The sequence below is a fragment of the Mastigoproctus giganteus genome, unplaced genomic scaffold, assembly GCF_048544385.1.
Source record: "Mastigoproctus giganteus isolate SK-2022 unplaced genomic scaffold, ASM4854438v1 scaffold_15, whole genome shotgun sequence".
In the NCBI taxonomy this organism is placed as follows: domain Eukaryota; kingdom Metazoa; phylum Arthropoda; class Arachnida; order Uropygi; family Thelyphonidae; genus Mastigoproctus; species Mastigoproctus giganteus.
This window is the reverse complement of record NW_028328292.1, coordinates 132,395-160,116: the sequence shown is the minus strand read 5'-3', so window position 1 is coordinate 160,116 and position 27,722 is coordinate 132,395. Positions and strand designations below refer to the sequence as shown.

General features: G+C 35.9%; 1 protein-coding gene across 1 annotated transcript in view; it reads left to right on the top strand.

Annotated features, from left to right (window-relative positions):
• Positions 1–27,722, top strand: part of Ppcs (phosphopantothenoylcysteine synthetase) — a 118,236-nt gene that overhangs the window by 38,829 nt on the left and 51,685 nt on the right. Inside the window, exons 3-5 of the mRNA XM_090389375.1 lie at positions 11,388–11,533; positions 16,786–17,000; positions 21,911–22,030. Coding sequence (XP_090245501.1) covers positions 11,388–11,533; positions 16,786–17,000; positions 21,911–22,030 — 481 coding nt within the window. The remainder of the gene's footprint in view (positions 1–11,387; positions 11,534–16,785; positions 17,001–21,910; positions 22,031–27,722) is intronic.

Here is a 27,722-nt window from a genome sequence, read left to right as displayed (position 1 = left end):
GTGGTGATTTTTCAGTCTTCTTTCTTTTTTCTGAGGTTTCTAAGAACTTGCTTAAAGAACCGGACGATTGGTTGCACAATTCCTCTCATGCAGCCTTCCGATTTTTATTTTGAGCACCAGATAATTTTGTTGATTTTTTTCTCAGACATCTAGCATAAATAGGAATTAGTTTATTGTTTAATGAGCAGGAAATTGGAGTTGTTTTTTTTCCGTACGAGAGAATTCATAGCTACTCAAGATAAAAACAAAGGGGTTATAGTCATTCAAAGTAAATTTAATTTTTAAATTTCAAAAATTGAAAATTGATCTGAATTTCTGAAAAATATGTTACTCATTTGACAATTTTTGTTATATTAAAAGCACTAATTAATTTTCAAAATTTAAAAATTATGTTGATTCAGAACTACAGTAATTCTTTTGTTATTATTTTGAATCGAATTGAATTTCAATTCTTATAACTAATGAGAGAAACAGAAAAAAATTATAAAATTTTATTTAACATGAGGAAAATGAATAGGAATTCACATAAACAACTATAAATATTAAATAACAAAAACAATAATGCTTGATAAAGAAAATTGCTTTATGTTTTTATTCCACCAACTAGAAATGTCGAGTAAGGACCTAAGACAATTGTGGACTTATATTACATACTGCTTTTTCTCCTCTTCTTTATCTCACAGACCTTCCTATTATTTACTCGAGTCAGTTTTTTCCTTTCTTTTCTTGCATCTATATCAAGTGTGCATCTTACCATTCTGTGATCACTTCCAACATTTACCTTGTTCAGGAAAATAGATCTTTAACGGATTTCTGTTCTCAGAAAATAAACAATTAGTGCTGATAACAAGCCGCAATTCTTTTTCTATGAATCTCTGTGCCCAATAATTAGTAAATATTCTATAAAATTGCATAAATAATGAATTAACATAATTGTTTAATTTAATGTATTATTAAAAATAATTTTTTTATTATTATTTTATAACATTTTTCCTACGACCGCTTATAAAGTACTCATTTTTGGCATGCATTTTATTAGCGTGTAAAATATCACTTTTTGATAACAGTGCCTAAAAAAGTATTTCACGCACTGGTGTGTGTAACATAAATCAATATGGCCACCACAAATGTCAAATTATATGAAATATCAACAATTGAACTGATCAATTTGTATTGATTTAAGTTTTTTTATTATTTTTGGTTAGTACTAAACAAGTTTAGTACAAGGTTTATTATAATTTGTAAGAATTACTGAATCTAATAATTTGTTTGACATGTTCGCATTTTTATGATACCAGCATACAGTTACCAAAAAATACTTACTATCAATTGTCAACTATTATTAGTCGTGTCAATTATACATGTAATTATAATTTATTATCAATTCTTGCAATTGTAGAAAAAATTTGTGTAATACATGTGTAAAGGGCTGTTTTTGATCTTGTGCTACTGTTTTCATGTTTGACTAATGCCTCATGTGTATACCTTCGCACTCAATCAAAAATGCCTCCTTTACATATTTATTATATAAATAACTATTTCAGATATTTCATACATTTATATTTTATGTACTTATATTTTTTATATTTTATATACTTATATTTTTTATATATTTACATTTTATTATTTATTATTATTATTATTTAAAACCCAATTTGGTGCAGCGCACAACCTGCACACCTATTTGTGCTGGTCCTGCTGAGAAGCACATGTGCATTGCTACATCTTGTTCCAAGAAACAAAGAAAGATATGATGTATGCATCTGAGAGATACATGGCGACTGACGAAGGGTTAAATAGAATTCAAAAGGAAGTTTCATGTGCAGACCAAATTTATATTTTAAGAATTGTAATAGAACAATGTGAAGAATGCAATCACCTCTTTGGTCCCTGTGGTTTTTCAGAGATATTATTATGACAGGCTAGTGCTACCTCCCTGGAAGTCTAAAACACTGATGGAGAGTAATGATGGAACTAATATTGAAATCCTACTTTTGAGTCAAGTAGACCAAAATTTGGTGAAGTCCTGTTGTTCTGCAACAAAATCCTTTGCTTGTATGGATGCTCAAGGCCTGAAACACTGCACTTAGTATATTGGTGATAACTCAGGTGTGAAGCAACATAAGTAAGGGTCAAGTTGTGGCATCCACATCACACAGAACAATGCTACTCCTCTGTATCACCAGGCATTACTAGGTGGTAGATGACTTTCATCATCCAGTGCAATACCCCCACTTTGCTTATTGGAGGCTTGAAGTGGTGAAACGTGTTTAGTCTCCAGAGCAATGCTCTGGCAGCCTAAAATATTTTTCATCATGCAGCATGACCAACGTATTTTGAAGTTATGATGGGATCCAACATGCAGTATCAGTGGAAAAGTTAGTAGATGACTCTCTGTCTAATAACTTCCCCACTAATACTGCTGTTCCCTGAGGTTTTGGTCTTTCTCCCATTCTTTTCATTTTGTGTATTAATGACCTTCTTCTACTGACCGGAAATCCTATCCATAGTTTTTCTGATGAAAACACACTACATTCCACCATCTAATTTGTGAAACATTGCCCTGCTCAAATAGCTTCAATTTCTCAAATACCCACCACCAATTCGATATATGCCATTTTCCAGGTAATTCCGCACTGGGGAAAAGAAACTTTACATTTTGATGGTATGGTTCTAAAATAGTTTTCACAGGCCAGCCACTAGATAGTCCATTGGACTGAAGTTTTTGCTAACTCTTTAGAAGAGCTAGTATCAGTTAGTATATAATCTCACTACCTCTACTCTGCCATCTTAGAAAATTGGACTAATGAGTATGTGGGAGGCATTGTTGAGGCTACATTATGTCAAGAGCTGGGTATATTCGTGATGTATGTATGCCATATCCAAAAAGAAATCATACAACAAACTGTCCCTGCCCCTCTGCTTTTATTTTATCTACCGAATGCATCGCGAATAGTCAAACTAATAGAATCAAACTAATAGAACAAAACTTTTTTGACAGCAACCTTGCAAAACAGTCATTAATCAATTTAAACTCAATTTTGAACAAACTAAGACTAGAAAACTTGCTGCTTGTCTAAATGGTAGTTGAGCATTCTGACCTCTTCCCAAACTATTCTCAGCCCATTGGCCCAATTTTCCTAAATCTTGTTGTAGTAGCTCACCCTGATGACTGTCGTTAACCACCCTGCCAACCTTTATATCATCTGAAAACTTTAACATTAAGCCTGATATACCTTCATCAATATTTTGGGCTACTGCTTCAAACTTTTTACCTTGGCCTTGGTCGCCTGAGGTCAAATTAGACCTCAGGCGACCACTGCAGGTCAAGATTTCTGGTGTGCAACTAGCGATTGTTAAACAAACTAAAATATTTGGCATAATCATTGACCATAAACTAAGTTTTCTACATCTAATCCATCTTAGTGAAAAGATCAAAAAGTTCTCAAGTGCAATCATCTGAATAACCAGGAATAAATGGGGACTCTCCAAAAAAAGTCCCTACTTCTGTACTATAAAGCAGTTTTCCTACTAGTTGTGACCTAAGTGGCTGGTGCCTGGTTCCATCAGGTAAAACTGGTCAAGATGTGCAACAAGTTGATTTCTATCCAGTGATCAATGCTGCTGCCAATATGCAGGGTCTGCAGAAATGTTTCAACCCCAGCCGTCCAAGTCATTGCCGGAATCCTACCACTTGACCTATATGTCATATTCTGGGGGCTGACATTCAAAATAAAAAAAAACATCCCTACAAAGTTACTTGTCATTGAGCTCAACCCCAATGCAGATCCCAAAGCTGAGAAGTCAAGATGTTACAATGAGCTCCTAAACATCTGGCAAACCTGATGAGACACTTCCATTTTTGGAGCAGTCACATGCAGATTCCTCTGGGATGTTACTTATCCCACCTCCAAATTTGTGCAGAAATGGTTCACCCCAGCACTAGAAACTTCATTCTTGATCACAGGTCGTGGATCGATGAATGGAAAATTGTATCAACTGGGCTTGCATCCTACTGACCTCTGCACCTGTGGTTCCAGTGAAACTTGGTGGCACATCCTCTTTGAATGTGCCCTTTATGATGATCTCTGTCTAAACTTGGTCATCTGCACTTGAATTTTTGATGAACACCCGGAGCTCCTACAGGACTTTGCAACGAGGGCCTTCAAATGCAGAAGAATGATGTACAGAACCCCACTGGTTGCCAATGAGGACATGGCAGCTACTTGATAAGGTTTTTTTTTTTTTTTTTTTATGATGATAGCACATAAAAAAAATTTTGTTTTCTCGCTGCGGGATGAAATTTATTTTATTATTATTTTTATATTTTATTATTTATTTATTTTATTTATTTATTTCATTTAATTATTTTTTTTTCTTGCTTTTTTTTCCTTCCTTTTCTCCTCCCTGAAGTGTCCCTTTTTTTTTTCTTTTTTAATTACACCACAGGAATCTTTTTTTTTTTTTTTTTTTAAATCCTCTGGAATGGGACCCCAGAGGAATCTGGCCTACCTTTTGGTAACGTCAGGTGGGTCAGAGTCTCGCATTGATACAATACATGCTCCATTGGGACTGGCCCACCTTCCTGTGGTGTGGATGGGTACCCAGAATCATCTCTCCAGGTGACTGATGCGTCTGGCTAGCCAAGCAACCAGGACACAGCAACAGAACACACACAAATCTATACTACTCTCATATCTGGCCCCCTTACAGTGGTACTGTTCTTCACAGAGATACGAGGCAGAGGTGAACAGACGTTCTGGGAGCTGCCTGTTACAAAAACACATGTAGATCCTACAAGCTCCAAAGTAAGTTGCTGTGCTATGAAGGCCCTATGATCCCTCTCAGTTAGGACAAAATAATGATTATCTTGTGTGGAGATGGCATGAGGATGGCCTCAGATAGATCATCAAGAGACAGTGCATGTTTTGAAACTGCTTATAATTCTGTAAGTCACTCTCAGCCATTTTACTACTTTGGCTTGACTTTGTTCTGCCCCACATTGTTTCTGTCGCTCTCTATCCCAAATAATCATCCAAATGATATGTGTTTGACCTTTCACAATAACTTTTCATAATTTGTTGACCATCACTTTTGAAACACCCTGTATAATAAAAAGGATATAAAATGTATTGCTGCGACCAAACCGTCTTGTTTGTGGTATACAAAGGAAGAATTAGCCACAAGTACAATCAGTCCTCGTATAACACTTGTTTACACTGCACGAATTCGATCATACATGATTTATAAATAGGGGAACGATATCGTATATAACATGAACCGAATTCGCTTATGCACAATTCGCCTTTGTGTTTACAAGAAATGGCATAGCAATGAAGAGAAGATTCTGAAAATGTATTTACGTTTTTTATATCAGTGAAGGGGAAACGCTTTTCGCCATAATAACGTAAAAACCCACACAATTCCAGCTATCGGTATTATCACACATGCAATTAGATCGAGTTTACTACCTGTTTATAAAGATTCCACTAGCAGAAACGCAGCTGGAAATTGTTTTTATTGTTTTATGGTAGTAACCCCCAGAAATGTGTTTTAGAAAAATGCAAGCTAGTGAGGTATTCATAGTGTATCTCTGCCTTTACGGTGTTGTTTATTCAGATGCTACATGCATGCAGCTTTGTTTTTGTGTATCAAGCGTGCCTCCTCATTTTGTAATTGTGCTTTATTCCCTAAAAATGAGTAAAATACTTAAAAGGTGTGAAAAGGAAGCGTCCTGGTGAAGACACTACAGATTCAGAGAGAAAAAGAAAAGCAATATCGATAAACAGAGGCGAACTGGATCAAAAATTCTTACCCGGGAAAATTTGTAGTGGCCTCATACTAGCGTTTATGGCCAAAATCACACCGGCCTCCATCCTCTTCTGGCCTCAGGCCCACCGCAATTTCCCCAGTAAGGATTATGGCCAGTCCGCCTCTGTTGATAGAAAAAAAAATGAAAATTTGAAACACTTTGAGCGAAATGAAGACCATGTGATATTGCACATGGTACTGGCCTAAATGAGGCAATGCCGAGAATAAGAAAGAATGCAGAGAAAATAAAAACAACTTTCATAGCAGAACAACTCAAAGTGTAAATAAAATCCATTAAATCAAGACACAAAGAATTGGAAGAGATGGAAAGGCTGTCATCTGTTTGGATAGAAAATCAAACAAAAAAACAAGTTTGCTTACGATAGAAGCAAAAGCAGTAGCAATATTTTATTACGATTATTTATTGTGTTTGGTAATGTTTTGGTTACAAATGTGTGTTCAATCTTGGGTGGTCGGCACCTAACCCTATTTTTCCCATAGGGCCTGTTATTTATATTGCACGATTTTCCATTGCACGAGGATTTCTAAGAACACAACTATCGTGCTATACAAGGATTGACTGTACACCCTTGATGTGAAAAAAACAAATAAAGGGAATGTGAAAACCATAAAGTGAAACTGCTCACGATTGAGTTAATGGCTGCAGACTCCCCTGAAAGCTGCGGGACACTTTATAAATACAATTACAATAGCATCTGTCAGGAATGAATTCAGGCGAACCTGTTCGTGGCCTGAAATCTTGTTTGCTATATACAAACAAAGAATTAGTCACAAGTAGACCGTTTGTGTAAAACACTATCAAGAGATATCTTTATTAAATATCTTTATTGCAGGCAGTGATTGGTTACATGATTGCCTGATGCAATAATACCCACAACAGCAACAGTGCTAGGGGTTCGTGTGAAAGTAAAAGGGTAATGAAAACCATAAAACGAAAATGTGGACAATTGAAATAGTGGATTTTAGTTGCAATTTGTGCAGCCAGAAATATTGCCCATTTAATTATTTTGAAATTTTCGTGTCTTTTGAATTTTAGTGATTTATTTTTGCCGTGTACCACCTAACAAGTACCATATTAGTTGATGTGATGGGTAAGGTAAAGAAAGCTAACACGAGAATAACGAGAAACATCGGATAGCTTACGCGGAAAATTAGTTTCCCGACACAGGACTCTAGTGCTGCTCTCTCGGTAAACAGACGGTAGGTGTTATCGGTCTGGAGCCGAAATCGAGAAGGATATATTGATTGACAGGTTGGCATGGCAAACGATGAAATGATTGGTGGTGGGCACGACAGATGACAAGTTACTGCGTAGTCATTGGTTGGCGTTATAACGTGTATTTATGAGTAAAGAACGGTGCATAATAGTTTTGTGATGAACGGTAGACAGGTAATAGTAGCAATGAATCTTTTAAAGATGGAAGAAATTTGTAAGAAAAATAAAATCTTGGTTGATTTTTTGATGAAAACTAAATTAATAAAAGTTTCGTTCAGTTCATTTTTATGTTCTTCATTACGTCTTTTTCTCATTATTAAAAGCAGATTTTTGGAGTTCATGAGTGTTTTTACTATATTGTTGATTTAGATTTGGTTACGAAAAAAGGAAAAGGTTTCTTTATTTTTCGTTATATTTCATAACCTGACCTTAAATGGTAGATTATGAAATAATAGAAAAGGTTTCCTTATATTTCGTGACCTAAACTTAAATGTTAGGTTAGGAAATAATAGGAAAAGAAAGATTCCTTATATATATATATATAGCTATTGAAGCGTTGATTGACGTTATGATACGGGTGTATCCGCACAAGTAACTTTAAAAATAAAAGTACAGTAATAAAAAATTAACATTTTGTTAATAAACAATTTATGCGCTAGTCCACCCATGATTCTAAAGAAAAAAGGTTAGGTTACCCCCTCCACTTTGGGAGGGGTTCAAGCTTCCATGGGATTCAAGTGGAGGTAACCTGACCTTTTTTAACCATTATGGAAAGCATTAATTAGGGCAAGTTACCATTAGTGCTTCTGAGTGATAGTAAACCGGTGTTATCGTGTGTTGTGTTCGCCCACCAATCAGCACATCGTTTGCCATGCCTACCTGTCAATCAGTATATCGTTCTCGACTTTGCTCCAGACCGATAACACTTACCGTCTGTTTATCGAGCGAGCAGCACTAGAGTGCCGTATCAGGAAAGTAATTTTCTGCGTAAGTTATCCGACGTTTCTCGTCGTTCTCATGTTGTCTTTACTTTCGCTGATGTGATTTTTGTGTGTTGTGTTTATTTGACATAAATTTATTGAATTTGTGTTTTATAAAATAAAAATTACTATTTTTTCACTGGGGCAAATTTTATTCCACTGGGGGTGAAACTCACCCCTGGTCACCTCTCTGGATTCAACACTGCATATAAATTATCAGGCGACACAGCAGCCTATGGCAGATATTAGCTAGTCTGTAGTCAAGTCACAGACGAAGTTGGGTGGGCAAGGGCAGATTACGAGAAATATTTGGCAAAGGATGCAAAGAAAAACAGCAAGGACTTCTTTACTTATATAAACTCTAAAAGGATGGAGGTGAATCAGATTGGTCCACTTGATATCAATGGTTTGACTGTAGATGATCATTCTCAGATGGCTGCCAGGCTGAATGAGTGTTTTGTATCTACATTCACACATGAGGAGTTATTCAAGGAGAGGGCCAGATATTTATCAGACTCTAATGGAGCTGAGTGGTTTTATGGTAACTGAGAGCAAAAGAGAGGAGAGATTGTTGGAGTTAAAAACATAAGGAGGGCACCTGTGGTGAATGGGATCTGTCCGGCTGTATTGGGGGAGGTGGCAGGGGATGTGAGTGGGCCCTTAGCCATAATTATAAAAGCTTCCTTGGACTCAGGGAAGATCCCCGTGGACTGGAGATGAGCAAAATGTGTCCCCAGTTCACAATGGGGGATCGGGGGGGGGGGGGGTGACACGCGTGATTACGGGCTTGTTAGTCTGGCTTCTGTTCCGGGGAGAATAATGGAGTCACTGGTTAAGGAAGCGAATCAGGATCATCTAGACAGGACTGCAGTTATAGTTCAGACACACCATGGGTTTGTTGAGGGGAGGTCTTGTATGACAGATTTAATTGGATACTGGGATGTGGTTGGGAGGGAATTGGATGCAAAGAATAATTTTGATATCATATACTTGGATTTTAGAAAAGCTTTTGATACTGTGGCACATGGAAGACTACTGTACAAATTGGAGCAGTATGGCATTAAGGGCAGGTTGATACAATTGATAAAAGAATGGTTGAATGTGAGAAGACAGAGTGGTTATCAGTGGACACTGCTCTTCATCGACTAATGTTATTAGTGGAGACCCCCAGGATTCGGTGTTGGGTCCATTGTTGTTTTTAGTATTTATCAATGATATTGATGAAGGTATATCAGGGTTAACGTCTAAATTTGCAGATGATATGAAAGTTGGCAGGATTGTTAATGACAGTAATGATAATATGCTACTGCAATAGGATCTGTAAAAGTTGAGCAGATGAGCTGAGAGGTGGCAACTGATGTTTAACATTGACAAATATAGGGTGCTACATATGGGTGGCAGTGGTCCTGGAGTGGTGTACCAGCTGGGTGGTGCCGCGCTTGGCGTTGTGCAGGGTGAAGGGGACCTGCGGGTGGTATTGCGGTCAGATATGAAGTTTTCTGAGTGGTGAAAAAAGGCTGAAAGAATAGCTCATGGCATCTTGTCAGTGATGTGCAGGAATTTTTCTGGTGGGGATAAGGGGGTGATTGTCTCCTTGTATAAGGCCACACCTTGAGTGCTGCGTATGGGTCTGGGGGCCTTATTTTGGGGGTTGTGGAGCTGCTGGGGTGGGGAGCAGTGGGATAGGTGGGTGGAACGGGGGATTCTGTTGCCAGAAAAGGCTTAGGTTCTGTAGGTTGCAGAACCTAAGCCTTTTCTGGCAACACATGCAGGGTGGTTTAATTGGGGTGTGTAGGGCCTTGAATGGGTTGGGCGGGCTCAGTGCTAATGGGGTTCTTCCTCTTGCTCAGATTACCCACCTGAGGGGGCGTAACTTCAAACTGAGGAAAGACAATTGTAGAGTAGTTGTGCGGAAATTCGCCTTTAGCCAGCAGGCGGTTGATAGTTGGAACAAACTTTCATCTGTTGTAGTGGAGTCAGCAACATAAGTCCAAGGCAGAGCTAGACAAACATTTAGAGTGAATGGATGGGAAGGGTGCATTTTTTTTTTTTTTTTTTGGCTGATGCTATATAAGCATGCTTTCTTGCATCATATTGTCCTATTAATGCTAATGACAATTGTTTTTTTTTTTTTTAGGAGTATTAGCAACTAAGACCATATTGCTCCGAGGATATGCAGTCGTCATTCCCTGATCTTTCCGCATCCTCCATATTTGGTGGTCACAGGTTCGAACCCCGGTCTAATCAAGAAGCGTGTGCTACGCACTACTGCTCCTGCCCACCTGGCTATGGAGGTGCCACTAATGACAAATTGAAATTGATAGTGCCAGTGTTAAATGCAAAATGTGCCATATTTATCTGGTTGCTTGATTTGTATGTTATCAGGTTTTACACAACTTTGTGTACGTGACAATGTAGATTTTTTTTTCATAAGTAATGAATATTCATTACTATTTTTATATGCATTTAAAAAGTGTATTTGCACTTTTGTGTTTGTTCCTTAGCTACTGAGCACTAGTATTTATATAATGGGAAAATTGCTTTGGAAGTACGGTGGCCAACTGTTTCAGGTTTTGAATTAGAGAAGCTCTGAATGCCAGCAGTAAGTGAAAGACAAGAAAAATTTTATAAAGAAATTTTCTGTTTATAGTCTGGAATTGCCACACTGGGTTAGAGAATGTTACAAGTTAAAGCCTATAAGAATATTACTGTGATGTCATTGGATTCATATCAGTGGATTAATACATGTTGCATGGGCTTTGTTCTTTCACACTGACTACCTGGCTATGGTGATTCCTTGGTAATTAAAATATATTTGTTATAAACTCATAAATTTGTTTAATTACGTATCACAATTTAATTTCACTTCCTCACAAAATATTAGATGATTCAATAATTTTAATCTTGAATTTGAATTTAGCACATTGAAATTTACCAGAATCCCATTTTATTTTAAAGGTAAGATAGAAAGTTCAAATTTATTGCATAATTATTAATATACTGAATATTAAAAAAAAAATAAAATAAAACAGTACAGGAATTGGTATCAGAAAATTTGTAGGAATCATCTAATTCTGTAAATGAAAAAAATAGTTTAAATTATTTATGATTAAAATTAATCCTTCTTTAACTGATTACAGGTTAATCATGTTGATGTATTTTTAATTGGTTATTCATGAAATTTTTGTATTGGATTATTCATGAAATTTTTGTATTGGATTATTCACAAAATAATCTTACATATTAAGCATAGAGTTATGCATAGTTCTATTTTAGTTTCTTAAAACTTTTGTTCAGTGTAATTACCAAAATTTATGATTTAGTATAATAGGTGCTCTTTAACTTCAATTCCTAAACAGATGGTTTCTTAAGCATGGTTATGCTGTGATATTTTTATATCGAAATAAGAGTTTAGAACCATTTCTTCGCCGCCTTTTACCTTCTTCTTCTTTATTGGATATATTGCAGATTTCTAGGAATGATGAATCTTGTTGGAAAATAGAAGGTTTGTATATCATAATGCATTGTGTAATTTAAGGCATTTTTTTATATATTTTTGTAGTTTTAATGGTTGACAACTCTTATTAAAAAATGAATATCTGTTTTATATTGGATTGATTATATATTTTTAAAAGATTAATGAATAAGTTATCTTATACAGTATGATTCTGTTACACAAAGTACTACTTTAATGAAAATTTCATTCTAAATAAATAATTTTTCATTCCAGATGACTTCTCTTATTATTATTAGTGTTCTGTAAGTTTCATCTGAACAAAATAGTTTTGACAAAAAAAATTTTAATTCCACCTCAAAAATTGTATTGGTTGAACAAAGAATTATATGTGACAATTACAATTCATTAATGCAAGTATGAATAAATGTTGGTTTTTACATTTGTGCTTGAACTATTACTTTCTTAGCCCTATCATAAATATGGCTAAGAAAGGAATAAAGGAACACAAACATTTATACTTCTGTTGGATGCAGAAGTCTGGAAAGTAAGATATGGGGTATTATAAGGCCTACTGGCAGTCCTTATGAAACAAGCAAATATATGGGCTGTGTTAGGGTTACTTAATAGCAAAAAAACACACACACACACACACACACACACACACACACACACACACACACACACACACACACACACACACACACACACACACACACACACACACACACACACACACAAGTGCTGTACACTAATGCTAGGAGCATAATACATAAATTTGGTGAATTTGAAATATTAAGTTATCAAATGCATACATTATTAAGATATCAGAACATGGTGCCATTCAGATGTAGTGGATGCAAAATTTGAATATAGGGAGTACAACATGTACAGACTGGACAAAGGGGGGGGAACATTTACATAGAGTTTAAGGCAGTGCACCCAATTCACATGGGCTACCAGGATAAAGTTGAGTAATTTTCGTGTGACATAAGCACTGGGAAAACAAAAATGAGGGTAGCAGTATGTTATAGGCCAAATGAACACAGTGAGTATAATGAACAACTATACTGATAAATAGAGTGGGCCAGTAAATTAGCTGTCACGGACAACTTACAGTCCTTCATTTTCTGGTTGATTGTCCCTTACGTTCAACCATTCAGTCAAACACTTTTCAGTCACTCTCCACATTGAACATCTCACGTCTTAGGAAATGAAGTAAATATAAAAGAGCTTTTAATGTATGTAAAACGTATTGGCCTTTACAGGAACATATAATTTAGCATCTCTAACAATATGCTGCATGTAAATAAACTATGAACAGACACAATTTGGCCTCAGTAGCCCTTGTGTCGTTAAACCCAATACCAAGAACAACCAGTAAATCAGAATGTCATAACACATTCATTATCATCAGCCATTTTCAATCCACTGCAGGATGAAGGCCTCTCCAGCAACTTTCTAGTTCCTATCTGTTTTGAGCACTGGCCATCCATTTACTACCCAAAAACTCATGAATTTCATCTATCCATCTCCGCCTTTGTCTTCCAGGTTTTCTTCTAGCTTCTCTTGGGTATCATTCTATTATATTTTTAGTTCATCTGTCATCATGTCTTCGAGCTATGTGTCGTGCCCAAGACCGTTTTAGTTCTTTAGTTTTGATTAGAATGTCCTTTACTTGAGTTTGCTGCCTAATCCATGTGTTTCTCTTCTTATCTAACAGTCTGATTTCTAATATAATTCGTTCCATTCTTCGCTGTGTAGTTCTCAGCTTCTCTTCCATTCTTTTGGTAAGTGCCATTTCCATAAGTCATGGTGAGCAGTATACATTGGTTTATTATTTTGCATTTCAGACAAATTGGAATGTTGCTCCTCAGTATGTGTCTATATTTCCTGAATGCTATCCATCCGAAATTTATTCTTCTCTTGACTTTCAGCCATTTATCATTATTACAGCTAATGACTTGTCCCAGATAAGTATATGAATCCACCTTTCAATTACTGCTTCTTCAATGATTATATTACTTTCTGTGGCATACGTGTTCATCATTACTTTTGTTTTAGCCATATTCATCTTTAGTCCGAAATCCTTACTAACTCTACATAACTGATTAAGATTTTGCTCTAATTCTTTGGGATCACGGCTTATGATCCCAATGTCATCTGCAAATCGTAAATGGTTTAGGTACTCTCCATTCACATTGACTCCTTTCTGTGACCAGTCTAATCTTCTGAAAGCTTCTTCAAGGGCAGCAGTAAACAACTTCAGAAATAGTATCTCCTTGTTGAACTCCTTTCTCAATTTTAAATTTGTTACTCTCTTTGTCTAGTCTAATAAAGGACGTATCATTCTCATATATCTTCTTCAAAATCATAATATATGGGGCAGCTATACCTTGTCTTTCCAGTGTCCGAAACATTGCCTTATCCTGTATGGAGTCAAATGCCTTTTCATAATCCACAAATGCCATGCATAATGGTGTTTTATATTCATTTGCTTTCTCCATTAGCTATGATATTACGTGAAGGTGATCTATAGTTGAGAATCCTGTCCTAAAGCTAGGACAGGATTCTCTTTCGGTTGATTCTCATCAAGTATTCTTTCTAATCTGTTAGTAATGACCCTTGTGAACAACTTGTAGATGTGGGATAACAAACTAATTGGTCTATAATTTCCAATTTCTGATTTATCTCCTTTCTTATGCAGCAAAACTATGATTGCATTATTCCACTCCTTAGGTGTCACGCCCAGGGATGTTCCTAGGTTATGTGGCACCTGAGTGCCAATCGCAATTTGCTGCCCTCTTTAAAATTTTCCTCATATGTAGTATGAACCAGAGCTCCAGTGCTCAATTTCTTCATATATGTATGTAAGTTTCAGGCACCCCTTGAACCCTCAGGATGGCCCACCCCTGGTCATGCCTTTTCTAATGCATTTTGTGAAGAATTTTGCCAATTTCTGTGTCATGGCTCTTCCTCTCAATTTTAACAACTCTACAGTAACTTCATTTTCCCCTGGGGCTTTCTGATTTTTCGTTTTCTTCAACGCATGTTCTACCTCATCAGGAAGGATATCGGGGTCATGTCGTATGTGTTACTAATTTGTGATCCATCTTCCCCACTGCTGGCATCATTCCCTTGCTCCTTGTATAATTCTCTATAGTAATCTTCTGCTATTTGAATTATGCCTTCTCTGCTATTTATAAGTATCGCTATTCTTCAGTTTCAATATCATTTGTCTTTCTGTATTACTGCTCATGGCAGCTAATTTAAGTCCTTTGTTTTCCTTTAATCTTGTTCTACTTTTCTTGTGTTAAATCTTATTATGTCCTTTCTGAGTCTCTTTCTAATGGCTTTGCATAACTCAGTATACTCAATTTTATCCTTGTCAGTATTTATCTTGCTCTTCATTTGTCATCTTTAGTTCATCATGAAAAGTGTTTCTTGACTAATTTTTTCTTCTTTGGATTTCTTTTTACCTATAGGGCTTTATCATTTTCAGAAAGTTGTAGTATTCCTCATCGATATCTTGGTCTTGAACAGTCTGCAGAAGCTCAAACTTGTTCTTAAGTTCCAGTACATACTGCTTTTTCTCCTCTTCTTTATCTCACAGACCTTCCTATTATTTACTCGAGTCAGTTTTTTCCTTTCTTTTCTTGCATCTATATCAAGTGTGCATCTTACCATTCTGTGATCACTTCCAACATTTACCTTGTTCAGGATGGTAACATCATTCATGATATATCTTCTGTTAGTGAGGATGAAGTTGATTTCATTAGTTATTAATCCATTTGGACTCTTCCATGTCCACTTTCTGTTCACCCTTTTCTTGAAAAAAGTGTTCATTACTGACATTCCTCGAGATTCTGCAAATTGCACAAGTCTTTCACCTCTTTCATTTCTTTCACCAATTCCAAAATTTCCTATAGTTCCCCTTTCTGCACTGTTTTGTCTCTTTCCAACCTTAGCATTGAAGTCCCCCATAATGATAGTGTAGTGTAGTGGGTTTTCTGCTTATCTAGAAGACTTTCAATTTCGGTGTACATTTTTTCAACCTCTTCATCATCATGGCTCGATGTTGGTGCATAAATCATTATAACCTTTAGCTTGTACCTCTTAGAAATCCTGATTAGTAGTCTTGCTACCCTTGATGATGTACTTTTGAATTCCAAAATGTTGTTTTTTTATATCTTTATGGATCGGAAAGCCAACTCTACCTTCGCTTCTCTCACTGTTTCCATTGGTGTACAGCAGATTTCCACTTGATAAAGTTATAAGTGATTCTTTTCTTCTTGTTGTTTCCCCATAATGTCTTATGACATTAGGGGGATTTTAACTTTCTAGATATTGACTGGAACTTGTAGGTTGGTCACTCATACAGTAGCAAGATTTTCTGGATTTATGGGTTGACTGTTTTCTAAACTGGCATGTTAGGGAGACACAGAATGCAGTACTCTTGATCTGATTATCAGAAGTGATTCTTCATACATTAGAAATATCCAGATAAAAGAACCACTAGATGGCAGTGATCATCGATGTGGTATTTTCTTAAAGATGTAACTACTGTTAAGGATAAAGGGAAGGCATTTTGCTTTCCTAAAGATGACTACAGTGGTCTTAGATAGTTTTGAATTCTTTTCAATGGTACCAACTGCTGATGTTAACAACTGCAAATTCTAAATAAGAAGTGTTCAGGGAAGTAATTGTAGAAGGTTCTAAGTTTTTTTATACCCACTGAGTGATATTGGTCAAGATTTAGACCTAAATGGATGTCAAATGAACTGATAAGACTAATGGTAAAGAAAAAATACATGGTGTGTTATAAATTATCAGAGGACATAGAGACCTGCAGTAAGTACAAACTAAGTCGGCAATCAAGTGACTGAGGTAAGCCAAGGTAGATTACAAGAGGCCTTTAGCTAAGAATGTTAAGAAAAGTAGTAAAGATTTCTTTTCTTATGTTAACTAAAAGGAAAGGGATGAATCATATTGGTGGTTTAGAATGGCATAACTGTTGATGACTGTTCAGATTGCTGACAAACTGTATAAATAGTTTTCTTCTACATTCATTCACGAAGAACATTTTAGGGAGATAAATAATGAAGGAAAACTTCACTTGAATACAGATTTGTGAAGAGTTCTATGATCAAGAATTAATTACAATCATACCATTTTCATTCATGCAAATTGTATCTGTATTAATTATCAGACTTTGAATTGTTTATAATAATCATTCTGAATTAAATGCTAGTAATAAATAATAAAATACTTCAGTTATCTGAATTTTTTGTTTATATTTTTAGTAGGTCAAGAGAAAGTAAAGCAGCTCTTGCCTATATTAGAAAGTTACCAGTCAGTCAAGAACTCTGGCAGACTTTTAAAAATTACTTTTACAACGTTAACTGAATATTTACATCTGCTTCGGATTGTAGCCAAAGCTCTTAATCCACTAGAACAAAAGGCCCTTCTTTATCTAGCTGCCGCTGTATCAGACTTTTACATTCCTTCTCCAGATATGGTTTGTTTTCATTTTTAATATAGAAAAGAGAAAAATTTGATAATATATTATTTTTAACAACTTTTAAATTATGGCGATAAACAGGTGAGTGTGACCAGTATATGCTCAGTACAATAAATATTTCAGAGATAAAAATATGCTTATTCTGTAATTGTTTTATTTCTTCTAAAATTGGAAAACTAAACTGAATTAGTTTTCATGGAATTTGATTAACCAATAGCACTGCTGAAATTGAGGTATTCAGTGAAGTATATAATGCATGGTTATGCACATTTAGTAATATACACATAGTCTGACATTGCTTCATGTAATGCAATGCCAGACCTCTATATATATATGTGTACTTAACTTATTTATACATTATTATTTTTAAATTGTGGTACTACTTGGGAGTGTATATATAAATTTAATCATACTGATAATAGTGACATCTAGCATCATTTCAGCAAGAGTATAAAGATTGTTGTAATAAGTATTTGTAACCAATTTTTGTTATGTTTATATTAAATATTGGATAAACATCTTCATTATCTTTTGAATCTAAAAGAAAATGGTGTCTGTTAACCTTTTCATGAGCAAGTTATTTGAATGTGGATAGACTCTTGGAAATGAGTTTTCAGGCCAGCATAGAGCTGGCCTGAAAACTCTATAGAAGAGTGAATTTCTTCATGTAATTTTAAAATTTTTAAAATGTGAGAGCTTTGTACATAAATGCTTTTAAATAGTAATTTGTTCTTATTTTGATTACATTTCCCGACATAAGAGTGAAATTATTGTCAAAAATAAAATCAGAATTAAAAAAAAAAAAAAAAAAATCAATAAAATAAAATTTCCCCAAAAAATTCATAAAAAGGATATGTTATTACTGTTTTTTGATACAACATGGTTTAGTTTCATCACCTATCAATTTCTGGATCTGAATTCCAGAAAACTTTTTTAATTTTGGACTTTTTTTTTTTTTAAGTTCAAATTGGACAGCCAAGGCTAACAAATGTGATTTCTTCTTCCTCCAATTTTTGAAGCTATTTTGGCACTGCTGTCTGTTATGTGTGTACAATTATTGAAGAGAGATGGTATCACTTTTTGAAAGTTTTCAAGGCAGTTCATACATTAACACGTTCATTGCTTCCTGAATGCAAATGTACAGCTTCAAATTTTGATCCACTTGGAGGGGAAGCCACCCTATTTTTAGAACTTTTTCTTCAGAAACTGGATATTTTTGTCAAGCAACCTTACCAGAGGGGCAGAAGAAAGCCCAAAAATATTTCTGCCCTTTTCAATCCAGATTGCCATAATCCCGTGGTTTTTAATCCCGAGTCAAAAAGATCATCAGAAAAGCCAGCGAAAGTGTTAAAAGACACATTGGTTGAAATGACCTTAAAAGCTTTACTGTATAAGCCTGAATATTTTCCATTATCTGGCTGAAGCACTGTATATTCAGTCTTTTACCACTTTTACCATTCTGATAAAATCCAAAATTCTAGCATTTAACAGTTTGTTTTGGTAAAATTTGATAATCACATTTGCAAATTCTTTTCTGTTATGACTGAATGACTGTGAATGAAGCAGGAAATTATCATTACTTGCCTTTACATGATGTCAAATTATCACTTATTCAATTTTTAAACAATGGCATAGGGAGGATATATTCCCCATCCCCAAAAAAAAGGTCAGGCCCAGCTGTTATTAATAATGATTCAAGTGAGGCACAAATGTAAAAAGTTTTAGAAATACTGGGTTAGAGAAGAAACAATGAGAAAATAAAAACTAAGTATGCTGTGAGAAGGAACAAGACCAAGTTTACCACTTTTTGAGAATCAAGTGAGTGACTTATTTGAGAAAATTAGTAGAACCCATGTTAAAATAATCTTTTGTTGTTAAAGATCACTTTGCATAAATATTGTTTCTTAACTAATTTTTTGAGGATTTTCTTTAATTTAGATCTACTTTAAGCTATTTTATAACATTTGGTGAGATTATATAATATTGAGGAGAGTTCAAACAACATTAATAGTTTACATTAAACAAAATTAATCACATCTAATTTTTATTAATTTTCGATTTTGTTATGTAAATGATATGAACAATACTAATTTTGTAAAATTTGGTATAATTATCTAATTTACTGGAGGGTAATGTTGTCTTATGACAACATTGGCATAGTATTGTTCACATCCTCTCTCTCTTTTTGTAGACTAGCAAAACAATTTGGTCAATTCTTTTTTTTTTTTTTTTTTTGTAGCTAAATCTAAGCATTCAGAGACTAGTATTTATTCCTTTATTCACACATAGCCTTATGTATTTTAAAGGAGTCTATACTACCTTATATAATTATGTGCTTGCAGCTAGCACAGTATTTATAATTGCTATCCTAACCTATGAAAATGGCCAAGGATTGAGTTCTATCTAAGTGGTAGGAACCTTTATGAACTTTTTTCATAGCATAACTTTGTTAGTCATTCTTGGGTGAGTTTGTGTCTTTTTTTTTTTTTTTTTATGTGAAAACTGGTGTTTCATTTAGAAAACATGTAAATCAAACACGTGCCATTTACAGACATAGTACATGTGATTCTTAATAACTTAGGTTGTCATGACAAATTCCAAACCAACCTCATATAGGACTGTAATTTTGCACTGTTTTCTGTTAGTAATTAGCATTAGAGGCATATGATGCAATAAAGCAAGCTTATACAGCATCAGTCAAAAAAAAAAAAAAAACACTTCCCATTCCACCCATCCATTCATTCCAAATGTTTGTCTAGTTCTGCCTTGAATTTATTTAAGCTATCAACTTCCACAATGACAGATGGAAGTTTTTTCCAGCAATCAACTCATTTTTTTACCCTCTGAATAAAAAAAAATTTCCACACATCTGTTCGTCAACTGCCTTTACTCAATTTCAGTTTATGCCCCCTCAGGTTTGTAATCTGAGCAAGAGTAAGAATCCCATCAGCATTGAGCCTGCTCAATCCATTCAAGGCCTTGTACACCTCAATCAGATCGACTCACAGGTGCCTAGTCCCAGACACTGCAATTTGCAGAACCTAAGCCTTTCGTTGTAAGGCCACCCCTTTGTTCCCCTCACCAGTCTTGCTGCCCCTTCTCTGTACTCATTCTAGCAACTCCTACATCCTTCCGAAAATGAAGCTTCCAGACCTGTAGAGCCTTACACAAGGGGATAATCACCTCCTTATCCCTGCTCCCAAAATTCTTGTATATCATTGACAAGACTCCATGACCTACTCTGGCAGCCTGTCTGCACTGCTCAGAAAACTTCATATCTGACTGCACAGTTATCCCCAAGTTTCTTTTATTCTCCACTACCCTGAGTGTAACACCACCCAATTGGTACATTTCTCTGGGGTTACTGCTACCCATATGCAGTACTTTGCATTTGTCAATGTTAAACTTCAGTTGCCTCTTCTCAGCCCATCTGCCCACCTTTTTCAGATCCTGTTGCAGCAGCATACTGTCATTATTGTTATTAACAACCCTCCCAACCTTTGTATCATCTGCAAACTTTGACATTAAGCCTGATATACCTTCATCAATATCATTGATAAATATATAAAACAACAATGGGACCAACAAAGAACCCTGGGGCACACCACTAATAAGATTAGTCCACAAAGAGCAGTATCCATTGATTACCACTCTGTCTTCTCCCACTCAACCATCCTTTATCCATTGTAGCAACTTGCGCTTAATGCCACACTGCTCCAGTTTGTACAGTAGTCTTCCATGTGCAATAGTATCAAAAGCTTTCTTGAAATCCAAGTGTATAACATCAAAATTATTTTTTGCATCCAGTTCCTTTATGACCACATCATAGTATCCAATCAAATTGGTCAGCAATACTTCCCCTTAACAAACCAATGCTGTGCCTGAATTATTACTGCTGTCTTGTCTAGATGATCCTGCAACACTTCTTTAACCTGTGACTCCATTAATTTCCCTGGAACAGAAGTCAAACTAACAGGTTGGTCAATTGATGTCAAGTGGACCAATTTAATGACTCGTGTCACCCTTTGATCCCCTTTTTGAATTGGCGATATATTTGCACATCTCCAGTCCATGGGGACTTCCCTTGAGTCCAAGGATGCTCTCATAATTATGGATAAGGTTTGCTTACTTCCTTTGCCACCTCCTTTAATATAAGAAAGGCACCTGGATAGATCCCATCCACCGCAGGTGCCTTTCTTATATTTAACTTCAACAACTTCTTCACTTTGCTCTCAGTTATTACAAAATCATTTAACTCCCTGTTAGAGTTTGATAACCATCTGGCCCTCTCCTCCATGAATAACTCCTCATGTGTGAATGTAGATGCAAAATACACATTTAGTTTGACAGCTATCTGAGAATGATCAGCTACAGTCAAACTATTGATATCAAGTGGACCAATCTGATTCATCCTCTTCCTTTTAGAGTTTTTATAAGTAAAGAGCAATGTCAACGTGGTTTGTATAATTTGTTTACAAAAACGTTTATCTGGCCAAGTAACTGATTGATTTGTCCATATGATTATTGAGTGTAATTTGTATTAATGCTGTTGTTTGCCATGAATATAGGTGTTGACTGCTACTTTCTTTTCAAGCAAATACACCCATTATTATGAAAGCTGATTAGCTGAACGAAGGAACAGGGTACAAGCATGATAAGCCAAACTTTTTTATAACTTTTGAAACTGAAAATGCTGCAACATTTTTATTTTCCTTAACACTGAAAAAGCTGTTACAGAAAATAAAAGTTCATTGTCATGATTTTATTGTGTACAGTGTAGCACCTTTTATTTCAGAAAGGAAAATAAACAATAAATTAACTTTTATGTTCTAATCTCTGCTTTGCAGAAAACAGTGGAACAATAAGACATCTTTTTCATTAAGAAAATATATAATTTTTTGTAATAGGTCGTGCATAAAATTCAGTCAGCTGATGGGCCATTGCATCTACACCTTCAACTTGTTCCCAAAATACTTCAGCCACTTGTTTGTCACTGGGTACCTAAAGCTTTTGTTGTATCCTTTAAGGTAAGAACTTTTCTGTTTTGACTTACCTAATCTCTCCACACACATGCTTGAGTCAAAATTATGACTATAAAATATAACTAATTCAAAATTGAATGTTATATTTTATAGAGAGAACAGCTACTCTGAATAAAAAGGTTGTTCATTTTAAAGCTATTTCATGAAATAGCTTTAAACCGAACAACATATATTCAACAACTAATAAAATATACAATTAGGTTTTCAACCATTTTTAATTATGTTGCAGATTAATTGGTGACCCATTGACTATGGAAAATAATCAACTGACATTTGGAGAAAGGAAGTGCATTCTAAAATACTATGAAAATATACTAAAGAGCATATACACATACATTTAGCATATGTGAGAGTGTTAGTAAAGGTACAAATGCATCTAAGGAAAGCTGTGGAAGGAAACGAACATCAAGTAGTGCTAAAAACATCCATGCTATTAGAAGTGCATACAGTCAGTCACCAAAGAAGTCATAAAGCCAGTGTTCCAAGAACTGCATTTGAGTCAACCAAGTATCATGAGAATCTGTAAGGACATAATCTTTCATATCTTGGCTGTTGCATGTGACTCAAGAAGACAGTCTTGAGCCAAGAAGACAGACAATCAATGAGTACAATTTTGTGTGTGTGTGAGAGATACTGTCAGAAGAACAGGGAAGCTGGTGATTTTTAGGATTTAAAAATTCAAAACTCACCAGCTTGCCTGTTCTTATCAAATGTTCTAATCATATGGTCAGGCAAAGCAATGTTCAAATTAAATAATAACATGAATCATCACAACTCTGTTTATTGGACCAGTGTCAATCCTCACCTCACTCTACAGAAAGATGTTTACCTACCAAGGATCAGTGTGTGGATGGGACTCTCCTTTCATAGGATAATCAGACCTTACAGATTCAATGATACTCTTATTGGGTAGAATTGTTAAATGAATGATGCAGTTGAATTGTTAATGAGTGATGCATTTCTCGCTATAAGAAATATGTTTCTGTATACATTGGTAATACTTTCAACTGGATGGTGCACCTTCACATTTTCACTCTGTGTGCATTTGCCTAGTGAATTAGCCAAATAATGGATGGGTCATAGGAAGAATGCTTTTGAATACAGTGAAGGTCTGTAGAGTTCACTGACTTTTTTTTTGAACAGAAATACCTGAAAGATAAAGTGTACACTCATAAACCAGAAACATTGCAGGATTTGTGAGTGATGATATGACAAGAACAGCAAAATTACAACTGATGCATACAACCATTAACAAATGATACCATTCACATAGGAATATGTGAATGGTATCAGTGTGACATAATTTCTGTAGTGCATCCTATTTCTGTATATCTAATTTATTTGAAACCCACTTTGGTTCAGGCTTACTCAGCAAACATTTTAATCTTAAAGAGTGTTTATTGAATTTACAGCATGTTTATACATGCATAAATTTATGCATAATTTTGACACCCTATATACAGAGGTGAAAAAGAAAGTTTTATAGCAATACTTCAGAAGTTGTTAGGAAAATCATTTGGAATGAAGAATACATTATTATAGGGTCAGAACTCTGTCTGATTCTAGTTTTCCAAACACTTTGTTTCAGGTAATAATATGAATAATATGAAATAAAAACGTTTTATTTCATATTATTCAGTTTAATACAGTGTTAAAAATCATAAAAGTTGATTAAAAATGTCCTGCTTCTCCTTAAATATATTTTTATTAGTATAAGATACTAATACATGATAATACTGATATATTAGTATATCAGCAGTACCATATATATGGTAATACTACTTGCATCTTATGGTAATGTATTACCATAAGATGCAAGGAAGCTAACTCTTCTCATCTGGATGATGGAAAGAGTATGATAAAAGGTGCTGAAGAAGATACTGATACAATTGCCTTTAAATCTCACCAGACTGTCAACCTCAGCCACCCAAAAGACAGTTTATTACACTTCATTGCCATAAATATACACAGAGAGATCTAACAAAATGATCTCCAAAAACATGTGGCCTGATAAAGACTGTTGTTTACAGGTCCACTAGATTATTTGCAACTCCAGACATTGACCATTTAATGTCTGGTAGAATAAAGAGTTTCGTAAGTATGTCAATTGTCTCTATGCGGCTTATGTATTCAGAATGTGTATATTACTCAATTTCTTGTAAATTTTGCTTTATCATACGCAATACCTGTTTTGTGGAGATTCATCTGTTGTGTGTTGTAAATGCCATTTAGAAAATTGCACACGAGATTGCAGTCTTCTGGTTGTTGCACCTGTATAATTTGCATATGATGGGAGTATAAAATCCTTACTGTTTAATGTTTTTGCCATACCACATTTTGTTATATGCCATTCTGCAGATTTTTGTACCCTTCTGCAAAATTTTCAAAGTGTAAATTGACAGAACATTCACGACAGTGATTATAATGCTGTTATCTGCCCATCCCCTCCAATAGTTTGTCTAGTCCTTCCTTGAATTTACCCACTTCCACCAATGATAGATGGAACGTAGTTCCAACCATCTGCTGGCTGAAGGCAAACCTGTACATCTGTCCTGCAGCCATCTTTCTTCAATTTGCATTTATGTCCCCTTGTTTGTAGTCTGAACAAGAGGAAAAATGCTGTTAGCATTGAGCCTGCTCAATCCATTCAAACCCTTAAACATCTTAATCAGATCACATTGCAGATGCCTTTCGTGGTAAAAAAGGCATCTGCAGGACCTTTCATGAAGGCTGCATTGAAGTCTTTCTTAATAAGAGCACCCTTTTGTTTCCCTCACCAATCTTTTTTCCCTTCTCTGCACTGATTCCATCAATTCTACATCCTTTCTAAAATGAGGCCTCTAGACCTGTATGCAGTACTCAAGATGCATCCTAATCATTACCTTGTACAATGGGATAATCACCACCTTATCCCTGCTAACAAAATTCTTGTATATCATTGGCAAAACCCCACAAGCTGTCCTGGCAGCAAGAATTCACTGCTCCGAGAACTTCATATCTGACTGCAGAATTACTCCCAGGTCTTTTCATTTCCCTCTACCACGAGTGTAGTTCCTTGCAGTTGGTACATTGATCTGGGCTAACTGCTACTTATATGCAGTACCTTGCATTTCTCAGTGTTAAATTTCAACTGCCATTTCTCAGCCAATCTGAATAATTTTTTTAGATCTTGTGTTGTAGTACACCTTATTGTTATTAACCATCCTGTCAACCTTTGTATCATCTGCCAACTTAGACATTAAGCCTGATATATCTTCATCAATATCATTAATATATATAGAAAACAACAATGGGCCCAGCACTGAACATTAGCATTAGTAGAGGCATATGATGCAAGAAAGCAAGCTTATTCAGCATCAGCCAAAAAAAAAAAAAAAAAAAAAACCACCACTACTCCCATTTCACCCCTCCGTTCGTTCGAAATACCTGTCTAGCTGAGCCTTAAATTTATTTAGGCTATCAACTTCAACAACAAGCGATGGGAGTCTATTCCACAAACCAACTGCCCGCTGGCTAAAGGCAAATTTCTGCACATCTATCCGACATCTGTCCTTTCTCAATTTGAATTTATGCCCTCTCAGGTGATTATTCTGAGCAAGAGGAAGAATCCCATCGGCATTGAGCATGCTCAAGCCATTCAAAGCCTTATACACCTCTATCAGATCACCTCGCCGATGCCTAGTCTCCAGGCTCTGTAATTTGCAAAACTTAAGCCTTTCTTCGTAAGAACAATCCTTTGTTCCATTCACTAATCTTGTTGCCCTTCTCTGTACTCGTTCCAGCAGCTCTACATCCTTCTTGAAATGAGGCCTCCAGACCTGTATACAGTACTCAAGGTGTGGCCTGACCAATGCCTTATACAAGGGAATAATCACATCCCTGTCCCTGCTAGAAAAATTCCTGTATATCATTGACAAGACACCATGAGCTACTCTTGCAGCTCGTCTGCACTGCTCAGAGAACTTCATATCTGCCTGCACAATTACCCCCAGGTCCTTTTCATTCTCTACCACTGTCAGCGTAGTACCACAGAGTTGATACGTTGATCTGGGGTTACTGTTTCCGATATGTAGTACTTTACATTTGTCAATGTTAAACTTCATTTGCCACCTCTCAGCCCATCTGCTCAACCTTTCCAGATCCTGTTGCAGCAGCATAGTATCAGTAGTGTCCTTAACAACCCTGCCAACCTTGGTATCGTCTGCAAACTTGGACATTAAGCCTGATACACCATCATCAATATCATTTATAAATACAGAAAACAACAATGGACCCAACACTGAACCCTGAGGAACTCCACTAATAACATTAGTCCACGTTGAGCAGTGTCCATTGATTACCACTCTCTGTCTTCTGCCACTCAACCATCCCTTTATCCATAGCAGCAATTTGCATCCAATGCCACACTTCTCCAATTTGTGCAGCAGTCTTCCATGCACAACAGTATCAAAAGCCTTTCTAAGATCCAAATATATAATATCAAAGTTATTCCCTGCATCCAGTTCTTTTGTGACTACATCATAGTATCCAATCAAATTGGTCAGACAAGACCTGCCCTTAACAAAACCATGCTGTGTCTGAGCTATAACTGAATTCTTGTCCAGATGATCCTGCAGTGCTTCTTTAACCAGTGCCTCCATTAATTTTCCTGGAACCGAAGTTAAACTAACAGGTCTATAATTACTTGTGTCAGCCTTTGATCCTCCTTTGTGAATTGGGGTTACATTTGCATATCTCCAGTCCATGGGTACCTCCCCTGAGTCCAAAGAAGCTCTCATAATTATGGCTAGGGGTTTGCTTACTTCCTTTGCTGCCTCCTTTAATATAACTGGATAGATCCCATCCACCCTGGGTGCCTTTTTTATGTTTATCCTCAACAATTTCTCCTCCACTTTCCTCTCAGTTATTGGAAAATAATCTAGCTCACTGCCAATGTTTACTTCACCTACGACATTCTCCTTCCTGAATAACTCCTCATGTGTGAATGTAGATGCAAAATACTCGTTTAGATTGTTAGCCACCTGAGCTGGATCCTCAACTGTTGAACCATCAACATCCAGTGGACCAATCTGATTCATCCCTTTCCTTCTTGAGTTTAAATAGGTAAAGAACTCTTTTCTGTTTTTCTTTGCGTCCTTTGCCAAGGATTTCTCATAATCTGCCTTTGCCTGCCTAATCTCCTTTGTGACTTGGTTACAGACCAACTTATATCTATCATAGGCTTCCATGTCACCCATTAATTTGTATGTATCCCATGCATTTTTCTTCTCTGCCATATGTCTCATTAGTTCATCTGACAACCATTTAGGCCTGAACCTTGAACAATATTTCTTGGTTGGTATGTAAAGCCTGGTAGCTTCCAAGATTAGTTCCTTGAATGCTTCCCATTTTGAATTTGCTGTTGGTAACATCATCAGTCGGTCCCACTGTATAGAATTTAAATACTGTCTCAGACCATCATAGTCGCCTTTACGAAAGCAAAAACCCTTCCCTTTACCTCTGATGGTAGTTACCTCCTTGAGTAAATCCCACTTCAGCACACTGTGATCACTGCCACCCAGTGGTTCCTTTATCTGCAGATTCCTAATGCATGAAGAATCACTACTGATAATCAGATCAAGAGTATTACTCCCTCTAGTTGCCTCCCGAACATGCTGGTGTAGAAAACAATCATCCA